At 48.3% G+C, this 23,331-nt stretch overlaps 1 protein-coding gene across 16 annotated transcripts in view; it reads left to right on the plus strand.

Annotated features, from left to right (window-relative positions):
• NBEA (neurobeachin) overlaps positions 1 to 23,331 on the plus strand; it is a 752,331-nt gene that overhangs the window by 717,609 nt on the left and 11,391 nt on the right. For all 16 annotated transcript variants that reach the window (XM_077159019.1, XM_077159015.1, XM_077159017.1 and 13 more), the window contains 4 exons: positions 16,818 to 16,907; positions 19,076 to 19,268; positions 21,049 to 21,120; positions 23,100 to 23,255. In XM_077159019.1, the coding sequence (XP_077015134.1) occupies positions 16,818 to 16,907; positions 19,076 to 19,268; positions 21,049 to 21,120; positions 23,100 to 23,255 (511 nt within the window). The remainder of the gene's footprint in view (positions 1 to 16,817; positions 16,908 to 19,075; positions 19,269 to 21,048; positions 21,121 to 23,099; positions 23,256 to 23,331) is intronic.

Below are 23,331 nucleotides of genomic sequence, written 5' to 3' on the forward strand. Positions count from 1 at the left end.
TCTCCTAGGTGTGGACGTGCACTCTCCTAGGTGTGGGGCATATACTCTCCTAGGTGTGGGCGTGCACTCTCCTAGGTGTGGGTGTGTACTCTCCTAGGTGTGTGCGTGTACTCTCCTAGGTGTGCGCGTGTACTCTCCTAGGTGTGGGCGTGTACTCTCCTAGGTGTGGGTGTGTACTCTCCTAGGTGTGGACGTGCACTCTCCTAGGTGTGGGTGTGTACTCTCCTAGGTGTGTGCGTGTACTCTCCTAGGTGTGGGTGTGTACTCTCCTAGGTGTGGGGCATATACGCTCCTAGGTGTGGGTGTGCACTCTCCTAGGTGTGGGGCGTATATGCTCCTAGGTGTGGGCGTGTACTCTCCTAGGTGTGGGTGTGTACTCTCCTAGGTGTGGGTGTGCACTCTCCTAGGTGTGGGTGTGTACTCCCCTAGGTGTGGGCGTGTACTCTCCTAGGTGTGGGTGTGTACTCTCCTAGGTGTGGGCGTGTACTCTCCTAGGTGTGGGTGTGTACTCTCCTAGGTGTGGGTGTGCACTCTCCTAGGTGTGGGGCGTATATGCTCCTAGGTGTGGGCGTGTACTCTCCTAGGTGTGGGTGTGTACTCTCCTAGGTGTGGGCGTGTACTCTCCTAGGTGTGGGTGTGTACTCTCCTAGGTGTGGGGCGTATATGCTCCTAGGTGTGGGTGTGCACTCTCCTAGGTGTGGGTGTGTACTCTCCTAGGTGTGGGCGTGTACTCTCCTAGGTGTGGGTGTGTACTCTCCTAGGTGTGGACGTGCACTCTCCTAGGTGTGGGTGTGTACTCTCCTAGGTGTGGGCGTGTACTCTCCTAGGTGTGGGTGTGTACTCTCCTAGGTGTGGGGCATATACGCTCCTAGGTGTGGGTGTGCACTCTCCTAGGTGTGGGGCGTATATGCTCCTAGGTGTGGGCGTGTACTCTCCTAGGTGTGGGTGTGTACTCTCCTAGGTGTGGGTGTGCACTCTCCTAGGTGTGGGTGTGTACTCCCCTAGGTGTGGGCGTGTACTCTCCTAGGTGTGGGTGTGTACTCTCCTAGGTGTGGGCGTGTACTCTCCTAGGTGTGGGTGTGTACTCTCCTAGGTGTGGGTGTGCACTCTCCTAGGTGTGGGGCGTATATGCTCCTAGGTGTGGGCGTGTACTCTCCTAGGTGTGGGTGTGTACTCTCCTAGGTGTGGGCGTGTACTCTCCTAGGTGTGGGTGTGTACTCTCCTAGGTGTGGGGCGTATATGCTCCTAGGTGTGGGTGTGCACTCTCCTAGGTGTGGGTGTGTACTCTCCTAGGTGTGGGCGTGTACTCTCCTAGGTGTGGGTGTGTACTCTCCTAGGTGTGGGCGTGTACTCTCCTAGGTGTGGGTGTGTACTCTCCTAGGTGTGGGTGTGCACTCTCCTAGGTGTGGGGCGTATATGCTCCTAGGTGTGGGTGTGTACTCTCCTAGGTGTGCGCGTGTACTCTCCTAGGTGTGCGCGTGTACTCTCCTAGGTGTGGGCGTGTACTCTCCTAGGTGTGGGTGTGTACTCTCCTAGGTGTGGACGTGCACTCTCCTAGGTGTGGGTGTGTACTCTCCTAGGTGTGTGCGTGTACTCTCCTAGGTGTGGGTGTGTACTCTCCTAGGTGTGGGGCATATACGCTCCTAGGTGTGGGTGTGCACTCTCCTAGGTGTGGGGCGTATATGCTCCTAGGTGTGGGCGTGTACTCTCCTAGGTGTGGGTGTGTACTCTCCTAGGTGTGGGCGTGGCCTCTCCTAGGTGTGGGTGTGTACTCTCCTAGGTGTGGGCGTGTACTCTCCTAGGTGTGGGTGTGTACTCTCCTAGGTGTGGGCGTGTACTCTCCTAGGTGTGGGTGTGTACTCTCCTAGGTGTGGGGCGTATATGCTCCTAGGTGTGGGTGTGCACTCTCCTAGGTGTGGGTGTGTACTCTCCTAGGTGTGGGCGTGTACTCTCCTAGGTGTGGGTGTGTACTCTCCTAGGTGTGGGCGTGTACTCTCCTAGGTGTGGGCGTGTACTCTCCTAGTTGTGGGCGTGTACTCTCCTAGGTGTGGGTGTGTACTCTCCTAGGTGTGGGCGTGTACTCTCCTAGGTGTGGGTGTGTACTCTCCTAGGTGTGGGCGTGTACTCTCCTAGGTGTGGGCGTGTACTCTCCTAGTTGTGGGCGTGTACTCTCCTAGGTGTGGGTGTGTACTCTCCTAGGTGTGGGCGTGTACTCTCCTAGGTGTGGGTGTGTACTCTCCTAGGTGTGGGCGTGTACTCTCCTAGGTGTGGGTGTGTACTCTCCTAGGTGTGGGCGTGTACTCTCCTAGGTGTGGGTGTGTACTCTCCTAGGTGTGGGTGTGCACTCTCCTAGGTGTGGGGCGTATATGCTCCTAGGTGTGGGCGTGTACTCTCCTAGGTGTGGGTGTGCACTCTCCTAGGTGTGGGGCGTATATGCTCCTAGGTGTGGGCGTGTACTCTCCTAGGTGTGGGTGTGCACTCTCCTAGGTGTGGGCGTGTACTCTCCTAGGTGTGGGCGTGTACTCTCCTAGGTGTGGGTGTGTACTCTCCTAGGTGTGGGCGTGTACTCTCCTAGGTGTGGGTGTGTACTCTCCTAGGTGTGGGTGTGCACTCTCCTAGGTGTGGGGCGTATATGCTCCTAGGTGTGGGTGTGTACTCTCCTAGGTGTGGGTGTGTACTCCCCTAGGTGTGGGGCATATACTCTCCTAGGTGTGGGCGTGCACTCTCCTAGGTGTGGGCGTGTACTCTCCTAGGTGTGGGCGTGTACTCTCCTAGGTGTGGACGTGTACTCTCCTAGGTGTGTGCGTGTACTCTCCTAGGTGTGGGTGTGTACTCTCCTAGGTGTGGGGCATATACGCTCCTAGGTGTGGGTGTGCACTCTCCTAGGTGTGGGTGTGTACTCTCCTAGGTGTGTGCGTGTACTCTCCTAGGTGTGGGTGTGTACTCTCCTAGGTGTGGGTGTGCACTCTCCTAGGTGTGGGCATGCACTCTCCTAGGTGTGGACGTGCACTCTCCTAGGTGTGGGGCATATACTCTCCTAGGTGTGGGCGTGCACTCTCCTAGGTGTGGGTGTGCACTCTCCTAGGTGTGGGTGTGTACTCTCCTAGGTGTGCACTCTCCTAGGTGTGGGTGTGTACTCTCCTAGGTGTGCGCGTGTACTCTCCTAGGTGTGGGTGTGTACTCTCCTAGGTGTGGGGCATATACGCTCCTAGGTGTGGGTGTGCACTCTCCTAGATATGGGCGTGTATTCTCTTAAGCGTGCTCTCCTAGGTGTGCTCTCCCAAGTGTGACGGTATTGGACTATTTCAATTGAGATGTGACCCAGTCCCATCAAGTGGGCCTTTATCCTTTACTAGAATCCTTTGTGAGAGGATAAAACTTTGTAAAAGCCAAGGGAACCCAGAGAACTTTAGAAAAGCTGAGGAAGAAATGCCCAGAGACATTTGGAGATAGTCACTGAAACCAAAACCAGGAGGTTCTGGAGAGATGAGCCCACAGACATCACCATGTGCCTTCCCGTGTGATGGAGAAACCCTGATGCCAGTGGCCTTTCCTCAGAGAAGGTATCTTTCTCTTGATACCTTAATGTGGACATTTTCATGGCCTCAGAACTATAAATCTATAACTTAATAGATCCCTGTTGAAAAAGCCAGTCCATTTCTGGTATATTGCAGCAGTCTTAGCAAATCGAGCAGCTTCTCCTCTGGGACGCCCAGGACGCATACTCTGTGCCCTTCATGCTTTCACTCAATTCCCTGAGACGCTGCTTAGTTTTTCTCTTCTTTTTTCTGTTCTTTTGACTGCATGATTTCAGTTGTCCTTCAAATTCATTGATTCATTCTTCTGCTTGTTCTAATCTGCTATTGTATGCCTCTGGTGTGTTTTTAATCTCTACTTTTGTGCTTTTCATTCCTATAATTTCTGTGTTTGTGTTTATACTTTCTAATTCTTCTTTATGCTCACACGTCTTCCTAGTATCTTTATCTCTTTATGCACATTTCCTCCTTGATCTCCTTGAATGGATTGTTTAAATGTCTTGCTTAGTTGTTCCAAGTTCTGTGTCTCCTCTAAAAGTTTTAATGTGTTCGCTTGACTGAACCTATCTTCCTGTTTCTTAGAATGGCTTGTCATTTTTTGCAGATGTTGAGCATCTGATCAGCTTGATGAGTTACCTCTGAAGGTCAGGTTCTCCCTCGTCTGGGATTTTACTGTTGAACCCCTTTGTGTGGAGGCTCTTCTTTGACACTTCATCCAACTCACCCTGGACCTCTGAGTAGCCCATGTTTAACTGATCCGATTTTCCCAGCTCTTCTTCCTCTGATTCTTGCCCTGGATATGTGGCACGGTCTTTAAGGCTGCACTTTCGGTGTACTTGTTTCACCTCCACGAGAAAGCTTCCTTTCCTCTCTTTCTTCCTCAGGGGTCTTGATCTGTCCTGTTTGTTTTTGTACAGAAGTTTCTCCCCAGTTCCTATGATGTTTCTAAATTCCCTCACTCACTCAGTGCCCCGTTTTCGTTACACTTTACAGTTCCTGGACCCTCTTTTCTTACAGCAGTTCAATTAACCACTTATCCCCATGCATTTTTTTTTTTTAATTCTGTGAGGCTTTTCTGCCTCCTGTTTCTTCCCCACTAAGGTGTGCCACCCTGGGAAGCCAGATGGGAAAAGTCCTACTTTCCTTTAAGAGAGAGCCCACATTTTGCCAGCCACTGTTCTAGCGAGGTCTTTGCTTTTCTTTCCTTCCTCCTTCCGCTTGCCCGGGGACCTGCTGTGTGCAGCCCTCCTCAGTGAACCCGGGGCTCTGGACCCGGTGGGGGCCCTGCCTCCCGGCAATGAGCGCCCCAGATCTGGGCCTGCTGGGAGCCAAGTGTGGGAGGGAAGAGGGCCAGCGGGCCCTACGTGAGACTTTTCTTTTTCTTCGATTCAGCATTTGTGGAGTCCTTCTCCTATACCTGCCGTCCCCCCGAGTGCTCAGCACGTGGGGCTTGTTCTCTTCCTTATGGACTCTCAGGATGCCTGGATGTCTCATATCGCCATGTTGGTGATGACAAATGTTAACTCTTATTGAGTTCAATAAATTCCTTTTATTTGATAATGTTCAACCTAGTGGTTTTAAAAGATAAGATTGCCACCTTTCAAGTAGATAAAACCAAAAGAAGGCTATAGTTATCATGTAGTTTTATATTAAACTCCAGCTAGTCTAGGGAAGATGGTTTTTTAATGCTTAAATTAAACACTGATTTAAAAAGAGAAATATGCGAATACCACATCAAGAAAAATGTTCCCTAATCTGCGTACAACTTTGAGCTTTTAAGTTAGCAGTAACCCCTGAGAGATGGGGTTCATTCTTCCTTGACAGGTGAAGTCGTGAAGCGGCACTAACCACAGCAATTATGGCATTAAAATGTCAAGAAATTAGAAGTCAGAATAACAGATAATTTTCTTCTCTGTGTCAGATTAAAAATTGACATTCTTTGACAGCTTAGGATCTCTGGCTGAGAAAATTATGGCAGCTTAATTTATCTTGTACTTGTAAAGCAATAATTGGTAATAAACTTTCTCCTGACAGCCTGCTGGGCAGCAGTGTGGGCGGCAGTGCCCGTGTAGGACGCCCCTAAATGTGCAAACGCTGCGCTGCGCTGCGCGGTAGTGCGTGGGCTCTAGATCGCCCTAAGTCGCAATATGTGTCGTCTTCTAGACACTTTTTTTCATACATGAGCACAAGTGATTTCTTGAGCAGTGTTTTTAGCATAAGAACATTCTTTTTATCCACTTGGGTACTAATTGGATTTTTGCTAACTGAACAGTGTCTGAGAGACTCAGGGTGCAGGTGTTAGGGCTGCGACCACGCATGCAACAGCTCCACTGGGGATGAGTTAGAGCTCAGCCCTCCCGAATCAGAACACCTGCCCAGCAGCAGCGCCAGGTGGCTTGCCTGAGGCACTCACGTGCAGGAAGGTGGGTGAGAGTCACCTGGGGAACCTTTTGTTCTCCTGCACAGATAGGGAGAATTGTATAGTGGTCCCAGGTACCCGTCTCCCAAGCTCCGAAGTCCTAACGTTATCTCGTCTGCACCTCTGCCCCACCTCTCTGCACCCCCGCCCCACCTCTCTGCACTGTCCCACTCCCCATCTCCTGCCCCTTTTCCCAGCCCAGGGCACCTCGGAACATCCAGGGAGGAGGTGCAGGCAGGGGGCATCTCCCCAGGCCTCTCCATCCATCGCAGCTAAAACACAAGCCTCTTGGGACCCCAGTGAGGTGATGCCAGAGCTTTGGCTCAGAGACCGCAGTGCCTGGGTTTCCGACGAATCTTAAAATAACAAAATGGATACAAAGGTTACTTGTTTTAGGGATGACGTTCTTCATGCCTCCAAAACAATGCCTGAAATTTAAGGGAATTCTAATGTGTATTTCCATTTCACAGATTCAGACAGTAGGGTTTTTCCTTCTATTTTGTTTAGCCTCTTGAATTTATTAAAGCGTTCAGCTTAGTAAAATTTCAAAAATTAGAGGGAAAGATTGAACTGGCTTTAGGAATCTTTATCAGGCATTTCGCTGATACTTTCTTTAAGCACTTCTCGGGGGAGTGTGGTGGGACAGGACCGGCATTGCCATGGCTGGTGGGCTTCACCAGGCCAGCCAGTGTGGTCAGACTTTCTACTCTGCTTTAATGAAGAAAAAAGAATTCACTCTCCAGTGGTTCAGAAGTTTTCACACTTAGGATTGTACACAAAATTATCCAAGCCTGTCTGCCTCAGAGTATAATTTTATGATGCAAGGGAGGCAGGAAGAGGTGGCAGAGAGACCAAAATCAGACTAGCAGATGCCGTTGTCCCGCCTGGTATTACTTGAATGGCATTAAGTGAGTCACCCAGCTTTAGGTCCCTTTGTTTTCCTATCTATAGAATAGTGACAGAAATGATACCTAACTCATAGGACGGTGTTTGAGGACCACATGAGAAAAGATAGGTGAAAAGGGCGGGCCACGGTGGCTCAGCAGGCAAGAATGCTTGCCTGTCATGCCAGAGGACCCGGGTTCAATTCCCGGTGACTGCCCATGTGAAAAAAATAAAAAAGATACATGAAAATACTTTGTAAGTGATAAAGCACTATATAGATACTCATTACTGTTACCCAATAGTATAATTAAGAACTTCATTTTAATAATTATTTCTCTAAAATTATTAATACGATACCAAAATTACCAGTTTAATTAAAAAACATCAGTTATACCAACAAATAAGATCTGTTAATTTGGGTTTTATTATCATTTTGTTAAAAGAAATTATTGCTTTTTTAAAAAAGTTTCTTTTCAGCAATGTCTCCAAAACGCGTAAAGTTGGCCGAATTGTAGCCTGTTAGTGGATAGTAGCACACTTCCTTTGTCTTGACCTAAGTAAATATTGGCATTTCCATCCCTTATTATTATTGCTATTTTTTAAATTTTGTTTTAGCATCAAAAATAAAATAAAATTGCATTTTATTTTGGTTTGTCACATTTTCAAGTGAACTGGGATAACTTTGGTACTAGCATTAAAGTTGTACCTGCTAAGCAAAAGAAAAAGCCGGAGTGAGATTTCCAACAGAAGCTGTGCGCTCACACCAGAGAGATTGTTAACAAGATACTGAGTTCTGAGCTTGTCATATGCTTGTCATCTACCTACGGCCGACACTGTCAAACTGAAAAATGATTTAGGTAACTTCGCTTTGACAGTGAGAGGTAAAAACATGTAAGCCTATTGTAAAGGACTGTTTTGCTGGCAGCTATTAGAACATGTGGGCGAGCTGTACAATTTTATTTATAGAGTCACATTTATCTATTTATTCTTGAAAGATGAAATTATTAAATATCTGTCAATATTGCCAACACTCATAAAAATATGTAGTTTTAGTCTGATTTACTTTGTTACAAGCATTTCTTGGTCTTCTTGGCTTATAGTTTCTTCTTTGATCTCTTTCTTTGGTCTGACAGGGATAACAAAGCATCCCTTTGGATCTGCTGTGGTGAAAATACACCCGTAGGAAGTGGGATAGATCACTTCAATTTTCACTTTATTTTCGTGTTGCTGCCACAGAGCACTGACATGATCAGGCTGTCAAAAACCAAGACAGATGTGTCTTTTACCAAAACAGCTACAGTGCTGGCTTTCCCTGGAAGGGGAACTCATAAAACGTATAGGGGAAATATTAGCATGCTTATTCTGATTATATAATGAAGACATTCCAAGGGACAGCATGGGAGCTTCAGCGTCCTTGCTGATCCTTGCTGCAAATTCGTCACCCCTTCCTCCCCCCATCTCGGCCTCTTTCTTTGGCCTGGCCAGAGGCAGCAACACACCCTCTGAACCTGCTGGTGGGCTGTGGCTGGGTGCTGCCCACCCTGAGCCCCAAGAGGTGGCAGCTTCACCAGGGCTTCAGGCTGCTTCTCCTAGTGAGGTATTTTGAGAAATGATTGTAACAACTTATCCACAACCAAAAACCTTAATTCCCCCCCTTTAATTACGGAGAGGTCTGCCAATCTCAAAAGTTGAATTAAAATAGGAAAACCCTACAGTTTAGATTATTGGATTGGAAATCCACTTAGGTATATTTAAATCTGTCAGCATCGTTTGGGGAGCAAGAGAAGTAGGAGGCCTGAGCTACGGGGGCTACTGTGCAGCCACGTGGACGTGAGTGCACATTTGGTTCCAGATAGAGAGTGTGTTTTTAGCTAGGCTTGTCTTTGACTAGTCTTGTCATTGACTAGGCTTGTCGTTGACTAGGCTTGTCATTGTCTAGGCTTGTCCTTGACTAGGCTTGTCCTTGACTAGGCTTGTCCTTGACTAGGCTTCTCGTTGACTAAGCTTCTCGTTAACTAGACTTGTCGTTGACTAGGCTTGCCTTCCTCACGCATGCCGCGGTTTCTCAGCCGGGGGGCCTCACCCGCGGCTCTTCCGGGAGGGTGGGGCAGGGTGCCCTCCCACCTCGGTTCTTACTATACTGTGAAGTGCTCATTATTGATTTCAGAAATTCATAGTAAATGCTTTTCATAAGCATCTAAGCTCATATTTTACTCAAGGGAAGAAGGGTGAAAATTGCAGCCTGCTGTTTGTAATAGAAATAGCTGGAAGGGGGTTCCTTATCTTTTATTAACATAGATTTCAGTTACGCTGCACAGTTGTTACCTCAGCATAAATTAACAATTATTCAAAACCTACTGTGTGCGTCAGTGTGTTGAAGTAGCTATTACTCAGTGTAAGTACCTAAGCATTTCAGTTAGATGTTTAGCCTCATTTTTAAAGATTTTGAACATATTGGTAAAGGACCTAAGTAAAGCCATTTGAAGTCTTGCTATAGTGTATCTAAATTATTGTTTCCCATTTATGTCAAATCAAATGACATTTTGTTCTACAGCATACATGCAATCCTATTTTTAATCCACATTTAGTTTAATACAAGCGTGTTCTTCCATTTTAGAATATTTATACTATCACCTATAATTTTTGCCCGTCATTCTCCATCCTAAGAAATTCCGTGTCAGCGTGTATTTCCTTTCGGTGGTTAGACGTCCTGCGGACGCCTGTGCTGTGCCGTGAAGAAGGCCCCCCCTGAGCTGCCAGTGCCCCCGCCCTCACGCCCGCCTTCGCTCTCCTCCTTCCCCGCCCTGTCGGCCTGGACAGGCTTTACTTTCCACGAACCGGTCCAGCCGGGAAAGCTTGGCAGGGCGGAGGGCCTGGCCAGCCCCGGGCACAGAGCCCCAAAGCCCAGGCAGGAGCTACTTGGCTCTCCACTGCGGGAGCCCCCCCACCCACTTCCTGGGAAGCCGCTGCCACCCCGATATTCCAAGTGCCCCCGCAGAGACCTCCTGCTTGGATGCAGTCCTGTTTTGGTCAGTCCTTCACGGACGTGAGGCACGTGCCAGCCGACACTTCTCCCTGTGCCCCACACCTGGTTCCCAGAGGTGCGGGCAACGTGGGATGGCCAGGGCTGTGCCCCCACCCTCGCCACCTGGGGCACCCCTGAGCCCCCGCACCACCTCCCCCTCGTCCCACCCACCGGGCTGGACGCTGATGGACTGGCCATGGGCCCTGGAGGCCAGTCCCCAGCACAGCGCACCTGTCCCCACCACCCCAGGCCCACTTCCAAGGAGAGACATGCAGAGAGCATGCCACCAGGAGTGCTAACCTGATTTGAGGGGAGAATGTTCTGGAGCTTTTTCTCTCCAGGGGAATGGTGCTTGGTTTTCATTTGTTGAGTCGGTTGAGGAGTAGCATCATTGCACTTCTTCATTCCAAGGAAGAAATAGAAATCAGCAGAAGTCTGCACTGCATTTTGTTTAGGTTTACACTAAAAAAAAACTAAAACCAAGAACTGAGGCAGGTGACTGAACAAATTAGAGTCCCCTCCTTCAGACATTGTCTAACGTAGTCTGAAAGTTAAAGCAAGTGTGATCCTTTTTTACTGGTTACTGCATATTTGCTTAATTATTTTAATAACTCTGATAGATAGAGACGTAGTCATAATGCAGTTGATTGTTAAAATGAGGGGAAATGTTTTCCCTTTTGTGGTCTCTATGAGAAATCAGAAACAGTTGAATATAAAGTAGCTTTTTAATTTTTTATATAGCTTAATGTCTGGAAAGCAAGAAATAATAAATTACAGATATTATTTGCCTGATTTATTTTGCTCCTGTTTTTCCAGCATTAAAAAGTAATGCTTTATATGATCTTGTTTTATTACAACAATAAACCAGAAGCAAAAGCTTAACAGTTAAAATACGGTCTGCCATTAAGTTGCCTTACCTTTTATCATTTCAGACTTTTCAAAATTCCATTGTCTGTTGTCTATTTTTTCCTATTTAGAATAGAATTGGTAGAATTGAATGGGGAACAGAAGGATGATATAAATCACATATACTTGTTATTGTGCATCAAAGTTGTATTTTCTGTTACTGAAAAAAGAATAGCTACTTTCACGCATTACGGTGAAAGCATTATAATTAAGAGTTGTACAATGAGATGAATACAATGTAAAAGAAATTTTTTGAAGATCTTTTTCCACATTCCCAGGCATCCACTTTTACTTATTTTTTCTTGAATTTTCAGAAAATAATCAGTGAATTGACCAGTTACTTTGACATAGTCTAGTATTTTGCATTGAGGGTGGCATAACCTTTGGTACTTTGTAAATGCTGATTTTTCTGGAAAATAGTTCAAAACCTTAAACAGACCATAGTTCATGGATGAAATGGGTCATTTGGCAGCCTCGTGGGAGTGTAATCTTGAGGGCATCTCATCTAGAAGATAATACTCAGTTTCGTTTACAAAAACAAACTGGAAGTTGTAAAGATTCTATGGAAGAAAGCTGCTTCTGGGTTAAATTTATTTGCATTGTTGAAAAGATAGGTGTTTCGGTTTGCTAAAGCTGCCAGAATGCAATATACCAGAAGTGGACTGGCTTTTACAAAGAATATTTATTAGATTACAAACTTACACTTCTAAGGCCATGAGTATGGCCAGATTAAGCATCACAAAGACGATCCCTCCACTTGAGAGAGACCGCTGGCGTCCTGGGCTCCTTTGTCCCCTGGGAAGGCACCTGGTGATGGCGGCTGGCCCTTCTCTCCTGGGTTGGTTTCAGAATGGTTTTCTCAGCTCCTGTGGGTCCCTCTGGCTTCTACTGAGGCGTTTTCTTTCTCTCTTAGCTGCTCTCAGGTCTGTCTCAGAAAGGGTTTCAGGAAAGGATTAAGACCCACCTTAGATGGGCAGTGTCACGTCCCCATGGACACAGCCTAATCAGAAGACCCCACCGGCAGTGGGTGTGCCCCCACAAGGCTGGATTGGAAGAGCGTGGCTTTTCTGGGTTGCACAGAGTCAGAGCAGCACAGCAGGAGTAAGCAAAGTTGTATCTAACCGCTCACCAGAGAAGATAGATGAAAGCACACTTGTTCCCCTAAATAGGAATTTCTTTTCTTCTGGAATATTTTTAAATACATTTTTCATTTGAACATCTTTCTCAACCCTGTCTTACCTGTCGTGTGCTTGCTTTTTCCTTGCTTAGAAAGCCTTTCATATTATTAGGCATGTGTAACACGCAGACACACGCATGTTGTTTCTTCTTCCAAGGATTGATTCCAGGTGTGGATTTCTATCCTTGGAAGGGAAGGCAAGAGGGATGGCCCACTCACGGGCATGGTGGAGGCAGCCCTTGTGCCTTTAAGAAGGACACTCCTTCAAGTGGGTGAATTACCAAAGGGGCCCCTTGCGCTGGGAACAGAGTCAGATTCCTCCCCTCCTTTGCCCCCGACAGGGCACCTTTGTGCAGAGGCCCTCTCCTGTGAGGCGGGTGGTGGCCGTGTGGGTGATTTGTCATTTGGTTTGGTTCTGGAAGGCTTTACAGTGGAGAGCCTAAGAAGACTGAGAAATGGGGTAACCCCAAAATAGGAGGGGGCAATAAGGAAATGGGGACTTTCTGTTACAAGTGACAGGTGAAACCGAGCTGTGCGTTGTGAAACCCACGTCTAGACGATTCAGATTTCCTTACTTTGTTCCTCACGAATACCTCTGTTCATGTTTCCCTTCACTGCTACATTACCCCTGCAGAATTCCATGTTTAAACCTTCCCCAAGGTGTAAATTAAAAAAAAAAAAAGACCTTTATTTTATTTTTGTTTCTGCTCTTATGACCCACATACTTCTTGATGGGCCTCAGCTGGAGAGAAAAGTAAATGCCAGGGTACATGGTGACTGCCCAGTAAACACTGCACTAAAAGTGATTTTTGAGAATAAATAAGAGTCCGTGTAGCAACAGGGGTTTAAACTCTTAAGAAACGAACTTAATTTCCATTCCTGTCTGAAGAGCCCTTGATGATGAGATGAGTGGCTGTTCTTAAAGGACTGTTTTGTGAGGTACAGCTGAGTCTGGGTCTCAGAAGGAAAGAGGCCCAACGTCCAGGGGCACTGAGAGCCTAAGGGACCAGGTCCTCGACTTCTGCTGGACAGAAGGGACTGCTGACCCCCCAGGCGACGCCAACGAGACCCTCATCGTAACCTGGAGCGGCGGTGGCTGTGGGAGGGACGTGCAGGGACACCACTCAGCAATACGAAGGAGCAGACAAGTGGCTTGCAACAGCATGGCTGAGCCTCAGAGACCTCACGTTGTTCAGAAAGAGGCAGACCCAGAAAAGCATGTGCTGTATTTTTCCATTTATCAGAAATTCAAGAGCATAAAAATTAAGCAGAAACATCAAAATGGTGGAATGGAAGAGGGCAGGGCAGGAAGGGCTGCGACGCTGGGGATTCCATGTGGGCACACCCAGCGACCCAGGCCCTCCGTGCCTTCCCGCAGCCCTGCGCTGTGACCAGGGGTGTCTGAGGAGAGGTGTGTGTGCTCGGCGAGCCGAACGCTAATGTTAGTGTATTTTATTCACTCTGTCTTTGTGAGCCTCAGAAAGGAAAAGTAGATGCACATAAAGAAGCTTAAACCCAAGGCACCCAAATTCAAGCACCTACAGAGATCTCAGAAATCACGTTATTGTTCGTATAAGCAGATACGTATTTTCATGTAATTCCACCAAAAAGTTGCCCAGGAGTAAATATGGTCTTTCATTTTTGTGATACACCAAAGGTTTTTGTCAGTCACGTTTGTTTTGAAAACATCCATGTCTCATCTGTTACCCATGCAGCATTTGTACGAGCTCTTCAAGACTCACTCTGCCGCTCCTTACTTCATGTGCAAGTGACTCTACTTCATGGATTTTTAGCATGCCTATCACCTCCGTATCTCAGTATTCCAGCTAAGTTAGTGTCTTACCGTCAATGATTTGTCATAGTTTAATTGGCAGCATTTTTTTACTTCATGATAAAATATGAAATAATGATTCTTCTGATAACATAGAACTTTTAGGTTCGGAGAAGAAAGTTGCATTGTGAGCATCTCTACACATCTGCAACTTCGGGACAACATTCCAGATACTGAGACACTCACATGTGCTGTGTTTGTTCTTCTTTCATCCCTGGAAAGTGCAATCTGTATTAAAATAGATTTCTTTTAATGCCAGTTGAAGTTTTGGTTTTTAGATTGTAAAGGGGCTTGCATCAGGAGGAATAAATAAGCGAGGCCGGACACAGGCGGGCCCAGTCCCTTTGCTGCAGTCCCGCACCGAGGACGAGGGCGCCAGGTCGGTGTCTGGAGACCCGAACTCTCCAGGCTCGCAGACTCGGGCAGAACCAGACAGCGCTGGGAACCTTGTTCAATGCCGTTTCTGATAGTGCAGGAAGAGCCCACCTTACAGTTAGCCCGAAATCGGTTTCCTTCCTTACTTGATACGTTTGGAATTTGTTAAGGGAAGATTCTAAATGGTGAAAATCTTGTCATGCTGTTGACCAGTGAATTCCCACTGACCCTTGGACCCCTGGCAGCCCCTGTCCCAGCTGCCCCCATCACACCCCAGCCCACTCGTGCCCCTCCCTGGGTTGAAAGCCTCTAGAGGGAAGTTCAGGTCTGACTTTGTATCCCCTGCCTGGCACAGAGTGGGCAGCCAGTAAATGTCTGTTACTGAGTCGTGTGTGTGGGGTCGCATGGTGAAGGTTGAGGGGGCTGCGGCCTAGGGGTGCAGCCTCTGCACACACACACTTGGATAATTGCCTGTTCAGTTCCGCAGTAATGGGAAACCAGAGGGCTGTGCAAACCTGGGACACACTCACCGAGCTGGGGGAGTCGGGAAGGGAAGGTTCTGGAACTCAGGGCTGCGGCGAGGGGAGGTACTTCCCCTACCTGAAGGAGTCGTTCTCAGAACAGCTGAAGGGTGGGTGGCAGGGGCAGATCCCGCCCCAGGGTCCACGATGACAAGGAGAGGGTTAGAGACAGCCTGCTCCTTTCCACATGGGAAGGACTTGCCCTTTTTTAACCTGAGGGTGTGGGATCACTGAAAGGCAGAGTTACGAAACTGCTACACGGCTGGTGCAGGTTGCGCAGTCCACACCGCGCTGGCGGGGAGCAGGGCTCCGGGTGGCCTCCCCCTCTGCGGGGGTGGGGGGAGCTGAGCCGGCTGCTGCCGCAGGGGAGCTGGGACACCATGTGTGCTGTGCCTGTCCGGCCTCAGGAGCTGGCCGCGGGGCCAGGTAGCGTTGTACTAGATCCTGTCAAACAGAATGGCAGTCGGGATAGCCCGGGTGCTGACTGGTCCCTCCTGTGGGCCTGGAGGGCTCCTGCCGCGGAGGAAGCTGTTGTTGCCGAGCCTCCGCCGGGAGGCCAGGTCGTAGAGGGCCACCAGCTGGGGACACTGCTGCTGGAAAGCTTGCGCTCCCTGGGTTTTTCCCCCAAATACTTCTCAAGAGCTGACTGTTAACAATGTGAACCTAGCCAGAAATGGTGTCTTTCCCCTTTTATAACTGTGACTCGTGCATTGCGGAGGCTGGGTTTGCTGCTGGCAGGGCAGGCGCGGCTCAGGTTCTGGCCCGCGCATGCGTGTGGGCGCTGTGCACACACGTGTGTGCAAAGCTGGACAACACCCGCGGAGACTTAATAATTCATTCCCCGCTCGGCAAATGGGAGCCCCATTTATGAGGTTGCTAAAATATGGTGGATAATGACACATTCATGTTTAATACTGCTAATAAACTTGAAAACGTTTTCATTGATAAACATTGTCTTGTCGCGCAGCCCCAGAGGACAGATTGTTAAGCTTAAGCACTTTCTAATGGAGTCGCAGCTGGCGAGGCGCCTCGCACGGGGCTGCACTGCGCGCCACCCTGCCTGGGCTCCCGCGAGCACCTGTTTTCATATGTCATTCTTTGTGTTTTCATATTTCACTTTTATGTACAACCAAATTGCTCACAATTTTAAGGGAAAAAAATCAACACAGTAACAGAGTAATGATCATAGTTAATATTATGCTTTTCCTTGTTGACTTAAATTTCATACTTAGGATATTTCAGAAAAATATTTCTCGGTCTAGTTTAATATATTGAAATATTCTGCCTATAGAATGTTAAGAATAGAAGAAATCTTAAGTCCTTTTTAAAGTATCTCTTTGATACGCACAAAAGAAGGTATATTATACAATCCAGACATTCTGAGGTCTAAACGTATTTTAATTCATTGGAAGCCATAAAGTCTCATTAATATTTCCGTCTACACATACTTCAATGAAATATCTTACTCAGGATGCTCAAAGAATACTTTCCTCTTTATATTAGTTCTTTTTAAAATTTCAGGAAAAAATTATGAGAGAAATAAGTTCATACACTATAAAAATGTTGTAGGAGCCATCTTACGATAGCAGAGCACTCTAAAATATACTTTTGTAAGTGAAAGTTCTGTCATATTTAATTATTATACGTAAGTCTTAGTGTTCTTTCTGCTTACTGTCCTCTGAGTGGACTGGAACATGTACTTTTTGAGTTTATTTTGTCACATTGGTGGACTTTATGTCTCATTCTCTTTCCCATTAAGATTCCAGAAGCTTATTTCATTAGAGATCCTCATACTTTCCTTCCTACAAAGGACTTTATTGCGGTGCATGGATTATATTCGGTATTACAGATTTTCTTTGTCTTTGTATGCTTGCATGGACTTGCAGATTAGCACTTCCACATTTGTCCTAGCTTCTGGAAAGAGGTTAGTTACGTGGCTAACGGAAGTATGTTTGCAAGGAGAAGCAAAGCTTGTCTACAGAAGCACCTGCACTTGGGTGATTCTGCACCCTGAGACAGGCGCACCCGCGGCTTTTCCGGCCTTTCTCCTGGCTGACTCGGGATACACTTGCATTGTCAAGGAGCGCCTTGCCCTTCTCTCTGATGTGTATTGGTCATGACAGCCACTCTCCTTCCCTGCAGGCCATGGAGGCTCAGATACAGAGTTTTGGACAGACGCCATCTCAGTTGCTTATTGAGCCACATCCGCCTCGGAGCTCTGCCATGCATCTGGTGAGACCTGTCAGCTTGTTGAAATTTTTCCTTTCCTTTGTACCTGTGTATAAATCAAATACAATTGTGATTTTAGCAGCATTTTTAAAGGGCCCCTCTATTGATAGTTCACGCTTTGGCCTGAATATCTAGATAACCCAGGGAGGAGTAGAGAAGAGACTGCAGGTCTCCCAGCCCCAGGCCAGCAGCCCGCCTTTGGCCCCTCTGCCCACGTGGGCTCCACGCAGACACCCCGCAGCCAGGCGTCCCCAGACCAGCACGCTAGGTCTGTAGCCGCATTGGCAATCACAGTTCCGACACTGTATGGTGTTGCCAAATGTAATCTTTGGGGGCGAAGCGGGGGACAGGGGAGTAGTTCATTGTAAGAAAATAAAAGAAATGTACTCTCGTTTTCTGGGCCAGCGCCTCTCTGCCCCCGGCTGGCAGGGCCCCGGGCAGAGGGGCCAGCTGTGCGTGTCTCCTCTCGGCACCTGTGAGACAGGCCGACCGTGCCTGCGCCCAGGGCCCAGCGAGTGCCTTGTGATCCTTGGCCCAGAGCTGTCCCCGGCCCCCCAGGTGCTGCTGTGCGTGAGGCCTTGTTCCCACCGGCCCAGGAGGCGGGCAGGCTCGAGGCGCTCAGCCTGAATAGGAGAAGCCCATTTCCAGCTAACAAAACTGTCCCACCCAGCATATTAGCAAATAGGTCATTACTCTTCTCTTTTCATCCTTTTTAGTTAATTTAAAGAAGGTAAAAATTTTCTGAGAAACTTTAGAATTTACTTTATAAATTGAGACTTCTCACTAAGTTTTAATTAAAACACGGCCAGAAATGTGTTTACAGACTACCAAAGCCAGACATTGATTTTTCTAAACAGTTATGAAGGCAGTTTATACCCTGATTTTAAGTAAAAAGTGCTGGAATATGGTCCATAATGTATGTGATGACAAATGCATGTGCTGTTACCTTGTGATGGAAGCAGTCTCACGTCTCCAGTTATTCCATGTTTTCACTGACGTCCTCTGTGTCCCACTAGGCCGTGAGGCACTGGGCACAGAGCTGAACAGGCCTGCTGCGCCTTCAAGGAGCCAGTGGTCAGCCTCAGAGGGGAGCAGAGGCATGCCAAGTCTGATTTGTTTTCCTCTCTCTAAAGTAGCTCAGACCATTTGGGCCCCCTGGAGTAGGCACAGATGAACCATTTGCACCGACAGCAGTCCTTTTGCAAGACAGAAGAGAAGGGTTTGCAGCAGGCCCCTTGCCCAGATGCCCAGGCAGAAAGTATTCATGGAATGTAGCCCTGCAGCTAAAGCAGTTCTAATAAACTGTCCAGGAAAACGTCCACAATGCTTTCTTGATTTGGCATTGGAGTTTTACTCCCTGGTTTGTTTCTTCGGGGTGATAGTGGTCGTCGTAATAGTGCACGTCCTGGAGAAATGTGCAGTCAGAATGCATCAGGTTCCTGGGGGAACTTGCTAGAGACTGAGTTGGCATGGAGCTGTTTATAAAGAACGAGCCTTCTGAGTTCACCTTGCAGAGAATCCAGGTAACTGCAGGTAACTGCACAGCAGGTGTGGAGGCTGCATCGTGTTTATTTCCAGGATCCCTATTTTATACTGTTTCACGGTAGCATTTGCAGTGTTTTATGGACCCACAGTGGAGCTTCCAATGTGTCTTTCCTCTTGAGTCATCTGCTAGGTGTTTGAAAAACAAAGATCCGAGAGAAGTGCCTTCGGGCCTGGCAGGCGGAGGCGACCTGGCCAGGGGTGGGGGTGCCAGGGTCCACTGCAGAGAGACTGTCGCCTATACTCATTTAGTCCACGGCTGGGGCCCCAGATCCAGCAGAGAAAAATGAAAGTGCCAGCCGGTTCAGGTCGTAAACGATGTCAGTAACGCATTGGCGTGTTTTCCCATCAGAGGGCTCTTTAACTCTACCACATGGCCACGTGGCCGTCCCATGGACCTGTCAGTGTGCCAACTTTACACCGTGCACACTGGCCGTGTGCACATGGAGGCAGTGGGCTAACTGGGCGTCCTGCCACAGCCTCCGCACAGGCCCCACTGGCTCTTCTCTGCTCTGTCTCAGCCACGCTCGGCAGGGTGACCCCTGGCCAGTGGGCCTGCCGGAAGCCCTGCCCTGGGCTCTCACTTACCCTTACCCTCTGCTGTCTCCTGCCCTCTCCCCTGTGCCCAGTGTTTTCTCCCCCAGAGCCCGCTCATGTTCAAGGACCAGATGCAGCAGGACGTGATCATGGTGCTGAAGTTCCCGTCCAACTCCCCGGTGACCCACGTGGCAGCGAACACGCTCCCCCACCTCACCACCCCCGCCGTGGCCACTGTGACCTGCAGCCGGCTGTTTGCTGTCAACAGGTGGCACAACACAGTGGGTACGTGCACCTGGCCGCGGCTGCCCTTCCACTTCCAGAACCACCCGGGGAGGGGGTCAGCTCACCCGTCAGAGAGTCTAGGAGGAGCCTGAGGAGCAGCGGCCATGGGGCTGGACAGCGCATGTCCGGCCCCTTCCCCTCTGCCCCCGCTCCTGGCCATGGGGTAGGAGCTCATGACACAGCTCGTGAATGGAGCATACTTGATTTACTATTTGGTAAACCATTCTAAGAGTGATTCGATCATACCACGTGTCTCTGTAGACACCACTAGCCCCTCAGCACAAGGACTTTGGACTTCTACCTTAGAGGGAGAAATTGGAAAGATCATTGTCCCCACCCAACAAGGACAAGCTGACAAACAGAAGGCTGTGATGTTTGCTGAAGCCCCCGGGAACCTGGGCCTGAGGAAAGGGGGCCTCCGAGCAGGGACAGGACGTGGCGTGGACCTGCCTGGGCAGAGCGGTTTTTAATGGTGTCTACAGAGACACGTGGCATGATCTGAATCACTCTTAGAATAATCTACCAAATAGTTCGTGACCAGCCCCAACCCCAAAAAAGGACATTCTCGTCCATGTTGAACAAAGTGAGTGGGGACCTGGCGTTTAGGATGATGGTGTCCGATCCCTCTTTCTTCCACGTCGTTAGTTTAGCAGCTGTTCAAACGGCTCGCATATGTCACACAGCACCAAGCAGCGGGGATTCAGCCATGAGCAGGACAAGCCTCATTTGTCTTTGTACAGCTTAGCGTCTTTGAGAAATGACAAAATCTTAATTGTCCAGTGTTTTCTCCAGACTTACTTTGGAAAGTTCCAGCCAATACTCTTGAAGTGATATAATATTTGTGAAAATTCACAAGTATTGGTAGTTATTTAACCAGGGCAGAATTGGATGTGACCAAATGATTTAGTTGGCCCAGCTCACTCAGATCATCCTGGAAATCCCCAGGATGCCTGCTATTTCCGGGACTGGATAGATGAGCTGTGCTGAGTTAAACAGGCTTTTACAACCCTACTGACTCCTTCATTGCTCAGAAAAATAAGTGATTTAAATCACAGCCTTACCTCCCAAGAGTCTGTGAAGGTGCGTGCTTTGTGACTGACGTCATCAGGGTGAGGTGGAATGATTTCTGTTCAGTCAAACTTGTAGCAAGCATCTTAAGAAAAAAATTATGGCTTTTATTATTCTCAGGAGGCTTAGCCTCTAGAATTGTTTTGCATTGAGAGAAACCTCTAATGGCCTAATTTTCTCTTTCAAACTGTTCAGGAGGATTAGAGCTGTCCTATCATCAGGTGAGGGAAATTATGACTCACGCTCAATCGGCGAATGAGTCAGCCCTCTTAGCATGGCTCCTCCGAGGCTGAGCTGATGGGCGCCTCGGGGTCAGGTCTGACAGGAGCCCAAAGAGGAGCCCTGGACATGGCCGGCCACCCTCTGCCCAGGCAGGTCCACGCCACGTCCTGTCCCTGCTCGGAGGCCCCCTTTCCTCAGGCCCAGGTTCCCGGGGGCTTCAGCAAACATCACAGCCTTCTGTTTGTCAGCTTGTCCTTGTTGGGTGGGGACAACGATCTTTCCAATTTCTCCCTCTAAGGTAGAAGTCCGAAGTCCTTGTGCTGAGGGGCTAATGGTGTCTACAGAGACACGTGGCATGATCGAATCACTCTTAGAATGGTCCATCAAATAGTTTGTAACCAGCTACACTGTGCTGTCATTGTGAAGCCCTGCTCTTAGGCTCTGCCTCCTCTCGGAGAAGTTCATGGCGCTTTCTCACCTTTGCCTTCAGGCCTCAGAGGAGCCCCAGGCTACTCCTTGGACCAGGCGCATCACCTTCCTATAGAGATGGACCCTCTGATTGGTATGTGACCTTCCTATAGAGATGGACCCTCTGATTGGTATGTGACCTTCCTATAGAGATGGACCCTCTGATTGGTATGTGACCTTCCTATAGAGATGGACCCTCTGATTGGTATGTGACCTTCCTATAGAGATGGACCCTCTGATTGGTATGTGCCCTTCCTATAGAGATGGACCCTCTGATTGGTATGTGACCTTCCTATAGAGATGGGCCCTCTGATTGGTATGTGCCCCCAACTCTTATCCCCTGGGTGCTGGTGGCCCGCAGGTGCACATGTGGGTGTTTTCACCACAGAGCATCGAATAATACTTTTCCAACCACATCATTAATGTGAGCGTGACATCAAGGAATTGTGAAAGCAACAATATGCCATGTAAGAACTTTTTGTCATTAAAGCAATTGTGTATTTTCTTGATATTATAGGAGGTCATTTAAGTTGGTTCTAAACAACGCAAATAATTCCAAACTGTCTTTTCTTTTAGCCTAGAATATTCCTGAACAACTCTATATATTCAAAATATAAGGACTCAAAGAGGTTATTAAAGATTCGAGCTTAGCCCACGAAGGCCTTTGTCTGTGAAACTAATACTGGAGAACGTCTTTTCTAGAAATCTCCAATCAATAGAGTTGAAATATATTTTTAAATTAAAAGTTTCAAAGAATTGCAGACTCATCACCGATAGCTCTTTGCAGCAGATATTCATTATATTTTATTTAGCACAAAACTAGTAGCCATGTGCACATTTACTAGCCACATGAGTGAGCGAGCACCTTTGTTTACCGCCCTTAGATCATCTGTGTAATGCTTGTCACACCTATCGTGGCAATTTAGAGAAATTAGGGAAAAAAAGAGAAAATTCTATGAAAGATTAGTAAGCTATGTAAAAACATTTGTTGTTTTGCTGTTAAATTAATTCACCCTTTGACACGGAACCCAGAAATGAGATAAGATACAACAATTTCAGTTCGTTACTTATACCCCTATACAAAGTAACATTTAATTGTCTCTGAGAGGGTAGGTTTAAGATCAAGAATATTTTTAGATTCAGTCTAGCTGTTCTCCCATCGCAGTGACGCATTTGATAACAGGTAGCGGGTAACCATGATTTCTGTAGCAGACAGAAATCCCTACAAGGACTGGTCATGTAGTTTTACGTGAGCCAGCACCTGTGCTTTCTCTTTTCCCTTGCTGCCTTTTTCAGGGGGGAGGGGGCATTACTGTTTGCCTCCCTTCGTGCTCAGTGGGCAGCTGCAGGCGGCAGCAGCCGTGGGGCTGGTGTTGCAGCGAGTGGAGGCCACAGCTGCACAAGGGCCGTCCTTCCTGTTTGAGAATTCAGCCCTGTCCTCGTCCTGGTCGGGCCAGCGGTCCGGACAGGCTCAGGGAAAGCAGACAGTGCCCTGAGTCCTAGCCTGATTCAGATTCGGTCCCGCTGCTCGCCACAGGTTCTGTGCACGCCTCAGCCCCTCCCCGGCCCGCCAGCCCGCCCAAGGGGCCTTCTGTGTGCTGGCCTAAAGCTGCCCACGGGCTGCCAGCCTGACCCCTCCCTCGTCAAGCCTCCCGAGAACGACAGACCGGGGCAGACAGGGGCAACTCTCCTTACGTGGCGCGCGCCATACACTCTCCATTCCTCATTTGATTCTTGGTGGACACTAAGGAACTCGTGCATCATGAACATCTGTAGAATTAAATGCGTTTAAATATTTTCATTATGGTTTAAATGTGTTGTCTTTGGTTTCTCGTATTGTTTTTGTTTATTGGTTGAGCGCAAATGTAAATTTCTGGCATAATTTTAAATGTGTAATATGGCTCATAAATAATCACTACTACTAAAAAATTTATATTCCTCAGGAGGAAATGTTAAAATCTTAATACTCCTATAACCTGGAAAGCCTGTTTCTAAGCGAATGAAGTGTGGATGTGTTCTTTCCTTTGTGCACATTGGGGACGCCTCTTCAGGCTCTTTGTCCGCTCCTTCCAGCCAGCAACTCCGGGGTGGGCCGGCGGCAGATCACGGACCTGGTGGACCAGAGCATCCAGATGAACGCGCACTGCTTCGTGGTCACGGCGGACAACCGCTACGTCCTCATCTGCGGCTTCTGGGACAAGAGCTTCCGAGTGTACTCGACAGAGACAGGTAACCGCAGCCGACTCCGGCCTCACCCAGAGCCCTCCGTGCAGCCGCGTTGTGCAGCGTGGCCTTCTCCAGCGCT

The sequence above is a fragment of the Tamandua tetradactyla genome, chromosome 4 (assembly GCF_023851605.1).
Source record: "Tamandua tetradactyla isolate mTamTet1 chromosome 4, mTamTet1.pri, whole genome shotgun sequence".
Taxonomy (NCBI): domain Eukaryota; kingdom Metazoa; phylum Chordata; class Mammalia; order Pilosa; family Myrmecophagidae; genus Tamandua; species Tamandua tetradactyla.